Source organism: Rhinolophus sinicus, linkage group LG07, assembly GCF_036562045.2.
Source record: "Rhinolophus sinicus isolate RSC01 linkage group LG07, ASM3656204v1, whole genome shotgun sequence".
Lineage (NCBI taxonomy): Eukaryota > Metazoa > Chordata > Mammalia > Chiroptera > Rhinolophidae > Rhinolophus > Rhinolophus sinicus.
The window spans coordinates 72,324,844-72,337,026 of NC_133757.1; the positions used below are offsets into that span (position 1 = coordinate 72,324,844).

The 12,183-nt window shown below is 45.1% G+C and overlaps 1 protein-coding gene across 2 annotated transcripts in view; it reads left to right on the forward strand.

Moving 5' to 3' along the window:
* Positions 1-8,251, forward strand: part of VAV1 (vav guanine nucleotide exchange factor 1) — a 54,019-nt gene extending 45,768 nt beyond the window's left edge. Inside the window, exons 23-27 of one of the 2 annotated variants that reach the window (XM_019710808.2) lie at positions 148-264; positions 2,074-2,161; positions 3,975-4,089; positions 5,383-5,534; positions 7,945-8,251. In XM_019710808.2, the coding sequence (XP_019566367.2) occupies positions 148-264; positions 2,074-2,161; positions 3,975-4,089; positions 5,383-5,534; positions 7,945-7,998 (526 nt within the window). In that variant the 3' untranslated portion in view covers positions 7,999-8,251. The remainder of the gene's footprint in view (positions 1-147; positions 265-2,073; positions 2,162-3,974; positions 4,090-5,382; positions 5,535-7,944) is intronic. The other variant, XM_019710810.2, reaches the window with a different exon arrangement.
* Positions 8,252-12,183: the final 3,932 nt, after the last annotated feature.

The window sequence follows — 12,183 nt, forward strand, 5'->3', positions numbered from 1 at the left end:
AGAATCCAATGTCTAAGGACTGTTGGACCTAGGCTGTCACCAACTTAAAAAAATCAAAGGGGTTGGGAGAAAAAGAAGCCCCAATGTAGCAATATGGGGCCCAGCATGGCAGCTGTGCAGACCTCTCTCCTTGGTGTGTCTTGGCAGGTATGCTGGCCCCATGGAACGTGCTGGAGCAGAAAGCATCCTCACCAACCGTTCAGACGGGACGTTCTTGGTGCGGCAGAGGGTGAAGGATGCAGCAGAATTTGCCATCAGCATTAAGTAACTCCTCCCTCCCAGACCCATCTTTCCTTGTGACCTGGGCGTTACAGGTGCCTGGGAGGAAGAAGAGAATGTACAGTCATGATAGCCACCGTTTACTGAACACCTGGGGTCCTAGGTGTTTTAAAATTTTGTTTTCATTCCCTTCAAATGACTGACAACCCACAAGAAAGAGATATGCTTCCTTGAGAGGCTCCAAAAGGCATTTAGCATCCTCTAGGAAGAGGCAGAATGTCATCTGAACTCACATCTTGCAGACTCTGTCTCTTATGTCTCTGTTTGCTTAGTGCAGCTTCTCACTCATGGTGACTTGTTTTCTCGTAGGTTTCATAATTTTGTCTTGTGATCTTAAGTGGTGCTCCCCCTGTTGGAATCATTTCCTGCCTGGGTTTGCAGAGATTTTGCATTTGTTTCTGTTGATACACCAACAGGTTAATTTCTTTTTGAGGTTAAAAAAATTTAGGTTAATTCCTTAGTTTCCCAGACTACATAGGTGTTTTAAGTTCAAACCTCCGATAATGGAAAAATATAAAATGGAACAAGCATTGCTAAGAGACCCACTTAAAATACAGTCGGAGGCTCTTAGGGAAGTGGGGCTTCTGCCGGTCTTGTGCCTCAGTTCTCAGAGCTGCTATTAAGATGATAACCTGTTGCTAAACTTAGTTCACGGCCAAGCCATAAACATCCTGGAACAACCACTGCTTTGTAGACACCTTTGGACTTGACCTTCTCCTTGTAGTTTTCACCTCTGTTGTTTGCATATTTGAACTAACCGAGCCCTGCTAACCTAGCCAGCAATCCGTGTTTGCAGGAAAGAATTACAGTTTGTGGGTTTTGCCTTTACAAATCTGCCTTTCTTCATTCTCTCTGGAATGCAGTGTAGTTGCTACCCGAATCTGTGTCTCTAGGATTGCAATCCTTTCGCTCCAATAAATGCTTTTATTCTTTATTACAGCTGGAACCTCTCCTTGGTTGACACTCCAAACCTTCCTGAGGGCAGGCTGAGGTTATGAATTTGCAAGGGTGACTTCTGTTTTGGGTTTGAGGCAGACAGCTTTTTATTGTCCCTGCTGTGCTGATGGGTGGCATTTTTCTAGCCTACCTCTTTTCCTGAAGGTGAAGCTTTTTGACAGTCTAGTCTTACAGGCTATGGGTGGGTGTCAGGTCAACACTCCACCTGACAGGGACCCAGTAATTCTTGTGTTTCTGTGATCATCAAGACACAAGCTTCTTGGCTTCTAAGATTAGCAAACTCCTTAGGCTAGCAGTTCAGGCTTACTGCTTAGTTATTAGTTTTGTCCTCATTTTTGGCCTCTGGGGTTTTCCCTTACTTTTGTGAGAACTCAGCACTTTTTTTCTCTGCATTTCTGGGGTTTTCTGTAGTAGAGGGTGTTTTGGTCATCTAGTTCTCCACATTGGCAGAGTGACTGTCTCTTCCATGTGTCTACCATTTTGTGGTTCGACATGTTGGTGGAAGTGTGGATCTTGTCCTATTTCTTCTAGAACATTGCTTTCTTTACAGGGTCTCTTTGACTTCTCAACAGCATTGTGAGTCCAGGAAGATGATTCCTATTACCTTAGGAAGAGATGAAGACTTAGAACAGCAAAGCCACAGGGAAGGGATCCTGTTGGGGAAGCAGGAGGCAGCTTCAGTCTTTGGGTTCCAGTGGTCGCCCCCTCCCTGAAGTAGCCAAGATTGCATCTTCCATGGTTGGGGGTATATCCTGGGGCTGAGACTTGGCTCAGAATGGGCCTGGGTCCCCAGCCTCAGAGACCAATGACCACTGGCCTGTCTCTCACTGCTTTCAGGTATAATGTTGAGGTCAAGCACATTAAAATCATGACAGCCGAAGGACTGTATCGGATTACAGAGAAGAAGGCTTTCCGGGGGCTGACGGTAAGGGCCAATCTCCTCCTAATTCCAGTGTCCCAGAATCTAGGCAGGACCATCCCTGAAGCTCCATCTTGGGACTACCTCCCACTTACCCACATTCACAGTAGCTCCTTCAAGGATATTTTGGATTAATTGGCCTTAAGCTCAATCCCCTAATGACCAGTGATGATGATAGTAACAATAATAAATAACAGTAGTGAGCATTTACAGAGCACTTATTGAGTGGCAGACATGTTACAGATAGACTCCAGTTAATCCCCGCAACTCACTCTCTGAGTTCCCATTTCACAGATGGTTGAAACTGAGGTTTAGGCCCCATCTTGTATCACCGAACAGCAGAACCCCTGTTACTGTTGGACTTTAAGACTTATTTCTGTCTAATCTGTTCAATGATTATTTGGCTGAGAATTCAAATGCCTTTCAAGTGGTTTTGCTTCTATTTAGTGCCTTGTAATTTTGGACTGTCTTTTAGACATTTTAAGTCTATTGGCATATAGATCTTATCCATTGTCTGTGGATTCTTGAAATCAAGAAAATGCATTGTTTAGGGGGGGTGTGTGGCTCAGATTTCACTTGATCCTCACAGGGTTCCTTAACTCCCCCAGAGGTTAGGGACTGTTTATTCATTCCACAAATATTTTTCTCCCCCAAACTTTTTATTCTGAAAAATCTCTCCTCCAACATTTTTTATTTCTGAAAAGTTACTGGAATAGTATAATGAATATTTGTAAGTTTTTCACTTAGATTTATTAATTATTAATATTCTGCCTTTTTTGCTCTCTGTCTCTACACATACACACACATATATGCTTTACTACTTGAGAGCAGGTTGCAGGCATCATGATCCTTCACCCATAAGTATTTCAGCATGAATATCCGAAGAGCCAAGACTTCTCATACCTCACCCTAGTGTCACTATCACACTCAGGATGTTGAACATTGATGCAAAATTATTATCTAACTCCTTGATTGCCCCAGTTAAGTCTTTTGTAGCTGTTTCCCCCCCCCCCCCCCCGGATATAACCAGGGATTACACATATTGATTGCATTTAGTTTTTATCTCCTTTTTCTCTTAGTTTTCAGTAGTTCCCCAGTCTTTTATTTATTTTTTTGATCTTTCATGATATTGGCAATTTTGGAGTCTAGAACTCTAAAATGCAAACACTTTGTTTTACACAGTGTCCCTTAGTTATATCTTGCCTCACTGTGTACTTATTATTAGAATCAGCTTGAGCATTTGTGGAAAAATTATTCAGAAGTGCAACAAATCTGGGACTGGAATTCAGATGAGTTATATTTCAGAAGCCAGCTCTTAGCTGCTATACTCTGCTGCCTCACCTGAGGCTGAATTCTAGATCCACCCTTTTCCAGCTGTGGGACTCTGGACAAGGAACTTGGCTGCTCTGTGACTCAGTTTCTCCATTTAAAGAATGGGCGAATCATGAACATATTCACCTCTCAGGATTATTAGGATATTTTGATGATGTATCATTGCCCTTATAGCATTTATTATTATAATTAACTGTAAAAATAAAGCTCTTGGCACCCACAGAATGGGGTGTGTTTTGGTGAGCTGATCGTTAGGCAAGTTGATTATTTGGTAAATTTATCATGAAGTGAATTGGTTATTGGGAGAATTGGCTTTAGGCAATGTAGTCTCTTCCCTATAAAATGGTCCTGGCTGTGCAGAAAGGGAGTGAGCTTCCCATCATGGGGAGCATTCAAGGAGTTACTTGCCAGGGAGGCCAAAAGAGGGGCCTGCCCCCTCGGGGATTGGCCTGCTGGGGTAGCATGTGTCCTGCTGTCCTCCTTCCAGGAGCTGGTGGAGTTTTACCAGCAGAACTCCCTAAAGGATTGCTTCAAGTCGTTGGACACCATCCTGCAGTTCCCCTTCAAGGAGCCTGAGAGGAGAGCCATCAGCAAACCAGCAGGTAGGAGGCCTGATTCTGGGGGCCTGTATCCCTACTTCCTTCCTATTGTGGAGGAAAAATTTGGGTATACCATGGACATTCCTTCCAGTGAGCATGCAAAGGTCATATCTGTGAATCAGCAGGAACCGTTCCCACTCCTGTGTGTCCCTTTGTTCTTGAGTGGTTTGCATACTCATTTGCTTGGATGGAAGGTGGGGCAGGGGTTACTTTTGTATTGGGGAAGATGAGGACACTAGGAACCAGAAAGATCTTTACCTGTACTTTTTAAGCCTATATTTTTGTATGACTATCAAAGCTTAATTAGTATGTATAACCTTCTCCTTCAAAGCAAGAGTTTTAATGCACTCTCCCCTTTTCCTTTGCATCTCTCACCCACCAGATTTGTTGAAATTATCTGAAATGCTGGATGTAGTTTGTTACGAATTAAAATAATTATGAAATATATTTCAGGAATTCTTTCTTAACAGTTGCATTTAACTTTGCAAATATAGCGTCAAGAATTATTTAGACCATCTACATCTCTTGTTTTCCATGTTTTTCCTTATTTTTAAAATTCTTTATTTTGATTCAAATTTCACTTTCTGGAGTACATTCTGAAGTACGTTTTTCAGAAAAGTTACGTGGGCTGTGTAGTGTCTGAATTTTTTTCATATGTCCAAAAATTTTTTAAAGAGATATTTGAAAATTGTTATTGAACTGTTATATTAATGAAAAAGCAAAACCAGTATAACATCAGGACAAGAATTGTCCCTATTCTCATAACCCAATAGAATAAATATTTCTATCTGCCTATGTGCGTTACTAATTTGTCCTGTTGTATATATGGATGTTCAATCTTACCATATTTGTAAAAATACTACAAATTAATTTTATATTCTACAGTATCACTTAATATCGTACTATGAAATGTCTTCTATGTCTTTTCCCCTTGCTTATCTTTCTCCCATTTCCTCTCTTTTTCAACACTTGGTCCTTAAAATAATGTTTAACAGCCTAGAATGAGTTTTTCCACATCAATCCTCTGCTCCTTTAACTATAAATATATTCAAACCATATAAAAATTTGTAAGTGGTATTATTTTCTAAATTTGGATGCCGTTTGGGCTGGAAGGATGATTCTGGGAGTACAACTGTGTCTCCTCAGAGCACAGGATACCCGACACTGCACACAGAAGCATTAAGGGACCCTTCATCCTGGTGTTACCTTCTGAGAGCATTGCCCTCCTACTGCCCCTGGACAGTTGACGGGTGTCTGCTCCAGGACTTTTTCCCACATTTGCTCTCCCTTACACAGCAGGAAGCACCAAGTATTTTGGCACCGCCAAAGTTCGCTACGACTTCTGCGCCCGGGACCGATCGGAGCTAAACCTCAAAGAGGGTGACATTGTCAAGATCCTTAACAAGAAGGGGCAACAAGGCTGGTGGCGAGGGGAGATCTATGGCCGGGTGAGTCAGGGTGGAGTTTGGCAGCCTGGGAAAGGGTGTTGGGGTGAGCTGGCCATAGTAGAACTTGTCAACCAATGATCATTGGTGCTGATTCAACACCAGTAGTAATCCCCAGTTTGGGGTACGGTGAAGAAGGAAACTTTATTCAATGCAAATAGCTCAATGGTGATACAGTACAGCTGTGAGAACATGAGAACAGCATGGCTGTGGAACAGCTCATTAGTGTTACAACTCAATTATGAAGCAGCATGGCTGTGAGGCAGCCTTGGGGTGAGGTGAACCTGTTCTGCTCCAGCGTGCTTCATCTGCTCCAGTCTGTTCTGCTGTGCCCTGGTCTGTTTTGTGCCAGCCTGCTCTACTCCATTCTATTCTGCTCTGGTCCAGCTAGATTTCTTTGATGTTTCAGCTTCAGGTGGGAAAACATAGTCTTCTGTCTGTGTTAGAAACAGAAAGTACTCTCCGTGAGCTGGAGGGGAGCTGACTTATATAGATAGAATGCCCTTCCCTGGCCCCTGATTGGTCTGTCCTCATGCAAATGAGGACTCCAAATCCTCACAGTTTGATTGGTCCAAAAGGTACTGTACTGATTGGTCAGAATGGAACCTCTCTGATTGGTCAGTGAAGAGACTACACAGCTCCAGTTGGATGGTGAAAGTCTTAGTCCTATTGGTTGAAATACAATTCCAGGAACTCCTTTATAAGGGCTGGCTCAGGTGGTAGGAACTCAGTGCTGGCTGGCAGTTCAGTGCAGGCTTCTCCTTAAAGTGTGGTTTGCATGTTAGGCCCCTGTTTAGAAATGGTTGCTATGCTTTGCTTTGGAATTTGAGCCCAGTTAGCCACCAGGAGCCCTTCTTGATAGGTATCTTCTTTCTTAGGATCCACAAGCTATACTGGAATTGTGGAATGGAGGAGGTGGGGTGTGGCTCATGTGGAGGAAGGGACACAGAGATTGATGCAACTTGCATTTATTTGTTGATCACTTACTATGTGCTAGGCATCCTGCTGGGTGCTGAGGAGACAAAAATGAGCACAGTACAATCACTGCCCTCATGAAACTCATAGTCTAGTGAAGAGGATAGACCTGTAACCAAGCAGTTACAATGTTGAGTGGTCAAAATTGCAATGGGGAATCACAGGGCAACATGAGAGCCCCAAGAGAACCCCTGACCCGCCCTGGGAGCAGATCAGGATGACTTTTTGGAGGCCAAACTGGTCGCTGAGGGATATGTAAAGTTAACTGGTTAAAAGGTCATGTGGGGGTAGGGGAAAGTATTTTTAGGAAGAGGGACCAACCTATGCAAAGTCCCTGGGGTAAGAGTGATTGGCATGTTTGGAGAACAGGAAGAGTTAGAGTTTTGTGTCTGTCTTGTTTACTGTAGTATCACCAGTGCCTGGAATAGTGCCTGGCACATAGTAGGTGCTCAAGTAATATTGAATACATGAAGAGACAGAGCTGGGACTAACCATTTTTACCTTTTGTCCTTTTTTGCATGCCTGAATTCAGACTGTTAGGAAGGACCTCAAGGTTTCTCAAAACAAGGTTTCTGCCTGGTTCTTGTTTTTGTTTCACAAAGGGAGAGAGCCTTTTTTATTTCATCTGCTGATGAATTCCTAGCCTCTAGAATACTGCCTTGCTAGTAATGTTTTCTCGGAAATATTTGTTGAATAAAGACAAGGAAATGGGTTAGAAACCTACATCTTATGGGGGGAAAACATATGTGAAAAAGTGACGTGGATAATTACCTAGGTGAAGAGTTTTGTCAAGAACCATGGAGGATAAGGTTAGTGTATAGTAGAGGCAATTAGTATACTAATTGTCTCTCAGACAATTAGTGTTTGAGAGAGAGCCTTTTGGGGTGTTTAGGAAGGTCTGGGCTGTAAAGAATTTATCCATTTGTCTGTCTCTTGGTCCATCCATCCATCCATCCATCCATCCATCCATCCATCCTTTCAAAAATATTCTTTACATATCTGCTGTGTGCCAGGAACTATTCTAGGCTCTTGGCACTCAGTAGTGAATAAGACACAAAAATCCCTGCCTTCTGGAACTCATGCTGTAGTGTGTGTAGGGGGAGACAGATAACGAGCCCATAAGTAATAACATATACAATAAATTAGATGGTGATAAGTACTATGGAGAAACTGAAGCAGAAAAAGGGGTTACGGAGTATTGGGGTGGATGGTGTTTGTAGTTTTAAATAAGGTGGTTAGGAAGCCCTTACTGATAAGGTGACATGTAAGTAAGGAACTGTAGGAGGTAGGGGAGGTCAGCCGTGTGTCTTCCTGAGGGGTGTACTTTCTGGGGTAGGAGGTATGGCAGGTGCAATGTGGGAGGGAACCTGTCTGAGGTGTTGAACAGCGGGAGGAAGAGTGTACAGACTGTCCTGATGACTGCCTCATCTCTTCCCAGGTTGGCTGGTTCCCATCCAACTATGTGGAGGAGGATTACTCGGAATACTGCTGAGCTCTGGCACACTGGCAGAGAGACAAGAAGCTGTAGGCTGTGAGCCCAGGATGAGCAGATTGCGAGGCCAGGGGCCGTGACAGGTCCCAGTGGGCTGAGAACCTGAGATGGACTATGGAGGGCCAGCGTCCAGCTGGCAGAGCTCCTGGGGTGATGCCCTGCCATGGTTAATTTATAACACATTGATTTCCTCTTGAGTCCCCTTGGGAAGGCAGGGCTCAAGGCAACTGCTTTTAATAAAATGACAAACGGAGGGCCTGGTGTTGTTCAAAAGGCCCTGGAACGGGAAAGATGGGAAGGGGCCCTGGGGCACAGACCAGCACCGACCCATCAAACCCTGCCTTCAGCTTTCTCACTTCTCTGCCGTGGTTTTCCATAAATGTTGGGTGTAATGACTCTACGTCCTGGATTTCCTGGGACAGCCCTGGCTCTCACCCGGGTGTGGTTGTTAATCACAATCCTTTTCATTCTCCAAAACGTTCTGGTTGGGGCAATAAATTACATGGTCATTGTTTTAGGTTGGGCTTTTCCAGAGGCTGAGCCTGAGATAGGGATTTGGGTCGGGGACGGAATAAAGTGTATCTGGGAGGTAATCACAAAAAGCAGCTGGAAGGGAGTGAAGAGAGATGAGAAAGTGAAGGAGCCAACACAAGGAACATTGATGAGCAGGTGACAGCGGTGGACAAGGGGGGCTCACTCTTACTGGGGACCCTGGAAGTCAGTGTAGAACATGCCTGGGAGTTGAGGGGCAAGGGAGCTGGGGAATTTATTCACCAGCTTCCATCAGTCATTGCTTGATAGCTGCTTGTAGGAGGCAGTGCTGCTCTGGTGGCCAGAGAACCGCAGGTGTTTGGGGAGTCACTAACCTGTATGGATGTCGCCAGTGCTGGGAGCTGGGAGTGGGGTGCCGACAGGGTCTGCAGTGTTCTCCCAAAGAATGGAAACCGCATGCACACCCCTTTGCAGACATTGCTATTCCGTGGATGCCACCACATGCAAGGTGTGGGTAAACTGTAGAGGTTGCTACAGCCGGGGATCTGGGAGCTCCGGGGAACATTACAGCTTCATATCACCCTGAAGCCATCTACGTGGGGGTTGGGGGGTGCTGGTAGGATACAAGGATGCACCCATCTCTGAGTTTAACATTCTTCTTTCCCACCCAACCCTTCCCCTCCATGTGGGGGACCCTGATCTATTTTGTTGCAGGAAAAGTTGACTCAGCCTGATGAAATACACTTCCACATATATGGCCAGACTTTTTTAACAGAAGACTACTATTGTTTTAAATTGTGGCAAAAGACACATAACATAAAATTTACCACCCCAGCCTACTTTACGTGTACAGTTCAGGACTGTGACATACTCGTTTATCCACACTGATGTGCATACAATCTCCAGCATTTTTCATCTTGCACCCACTGAGCTACACCTCCCCCTCTCCCCCAGTCCCTGCCACCTGCTATAGCCAGACTTTTATCTGGAGCCCTTCAGGGCTGAGATTTGTGAGGCTCCAAAGCCAAGTCTCAGACTCTAAGTAGGCTTTTGATGTTCCAAAGCCAGGAAGCTGCTGCTTTGGTAATCTCCTGCGGACAGCAGGAGTAGTCCATAGGAGGAAAAGAACGACGGTGGCCAGGGCTGGGGAGGGCCACAGCTGTATGTTAATTTGGAGGAAAATAGATAATACTTTTAATGTTACCCCACCACACTAATTAAAATGAGTTCATTAGGGTGGGCCCTATTCATTGCCATTGTTATTCTTGTAAGAATTGGGACACAGACATTCACAGACCACGTGAAGACATGGGAGAAGATGGCCATCTACAGGCCAAGGAGAGAGAACTCAAAGACACCAACCCTACTGACACCTTGAACTCAGACTTCCAGTCTCCAGAACTGTGAGACAATATCTGTTTTTTGTCTAACGGGACAATCTAACAGGATGCTAACAATCTACTAGGCAATCATAACATGGAGTGATGAGTTTTACCATGAGGAAAGTGGGGAGGCTATGGGAACAGAGACATATCTAACTGGATCTCGGGTTGGGGAGACGGTCAGGGTGGGCTTCCTGGAGGAGGAAATATCTAAGGTAGCACCTGAACAATGAGTTGGAGTTATTAAAGAAAAATAGGGGAAGTAATTTTAGGGGGAGATACAAGGGAGGGTGTGCCTTGTGGGTTCTGGGAACTGCACAGGGTTCCCTTTTAAAAAAAAATTATTGGGGAACAGTGTGTTTCTCCAGGGCCCATCAGCTCCAAGTCATTGTCCTTCAATCTAGTTGTGGAGGGCGCAGCTCAGCTCCAAGTTCAGTTGCCGTTTTCAATCTTTAGTTGCAGCGGGCATAGCCCACCATCCCATGCAGGAATTGAACCAGCAACCTTGTTCAGAGCTCGTGCTCTAACCAACTGAGCCATCTAGTTGCCTCAGGATTCACTTTTCTTGGAGGGGAAGGGAGAGAGGGAGGGGCTGGAGAAGCTGGACTAAACCCAGGTAAGGCCTGATGCAGGACTTGCCTTCTTATGTTTCCCCCAGGGGGACTAGGAAGAGAAGGGTGACTGGCTTCCTGAAGACACCTGCTGGAGGAGGCTACTTCTTGCGGGCCTGGTGGAGACAATGAAAGGCCTCAGGTGTATCCTGGAGTGGCCTGCTGATGGTTGGGGAGTTGGGCTCGAGGGAAGAGCTGTCTGTCACCCCAATATGCCGGCACAGAGAGGTTCAAAGGACCATGGCAGCCTCACAATGCTCGGAAGTTCTCTAGCTCCAGCTGTCAGTTACATCCCTTTGCCTGGGGACACAGTTCTGGAGGCCATAAGTCCAAGGTCAATGGGTCGGCAGGGTACTGCTCCCTCTAAGATGCCAGAGAAAAATCTATTCCAGGCGTGTCTGAGCTTCTGGTAGTTTCTTGGCTTGTGGCAGCATAACCCCAATGTTTACGTGGCATCCTCCCTCTGTGTGTCTATGTCCAAATTTCTGCCTCTTATAAGAATACCAGTCCTACTGGATTAGGGGCCCACTGTGCTCCAGTGTGACCTCAATCGAACTCATTACCTCTGCCAAGACCCTATTTCCATATAAGGTCACATTCTGAGGTTCTGGGGGTTAGGGCTTCCACATGTGAATTTTGGAAGGATGCACTTCAACCCTTGAAACACATACAGTGTATACACAGCCCTCATAGAGATACCCTCATATACAACAGGACGAAGACAGCACAGATTATTATGAAGAAACAAAGACCCCCAAATACACACAAATGGACAAATGAACCAAACAGAATGGCAGGCGGATGCACCCATGGACACAGACAGACAGACGAATATTTGCCCACATATAACAGCAGGCAGACAGCTGTAGACACACGGATACAGCAATACCAGCCCCTCCCCACTGCAAAAGGCCAACAGACCCCAGACCCAAGTACTGCCCGCCCCCCACCCCCGGAAAAGCACCGAGAACAGACTGAAAATGAGTAAGAACACAAACACACAGATACAATAATACCGACACCCTCCTTCAACAGGCGATTGCATGCATGCACATACAGACGTGCACATGTAAAGCCGGCTTATGTAGACATGGGGCAAGAGGGAAAAACGGAGTTGGAGGAACCTAGAGGGATGAGCATTTTCCCGGAAGAGGATGTTGGATCTGGGTCTTTGAGGGCTAAGTTCATGTTTATATTGTTCAAAAGGCAGGGAAACATACTGTAGGTGGAGGGGACTCTACCAGGAGTCTTTTGCTGATCTGAAGTCTCTTCCCACTTCTTTAGTCCCTTCCAGGGGCCTCTGTGTGGGCTGTTGAGTCAGTACCCTGTATCTTCCGGAAGAGACATGTTTGATCCGAAGGAATGACTCTCTAATGGAATTTCAATGAAGTCAAGCTTGGGACAGATTTTCTTTCTTTCTTTTCTTTCTTTTTTCCTTCCTTCCTTCCTTCCTTCCTTCCTTCCTTCCTTCCTTCCTTCCTTCCTTCCTTTTTAAAACCAGTTTAGTGAGGTACAATTGACATATAAAAAGCTTACATATTGAATGTATACATTGCAATGAGTTTGGGGATAAGTACCTGTGAAACCATCACCACCATAAAGGCCATAAACATATCCATCACCTCCCAAAGTTTCCTCCTGTGGTGGGTTTTTATGTAGGTCCCATCATACTTCATGGGGACTGTTGACTGGAGGAAAGC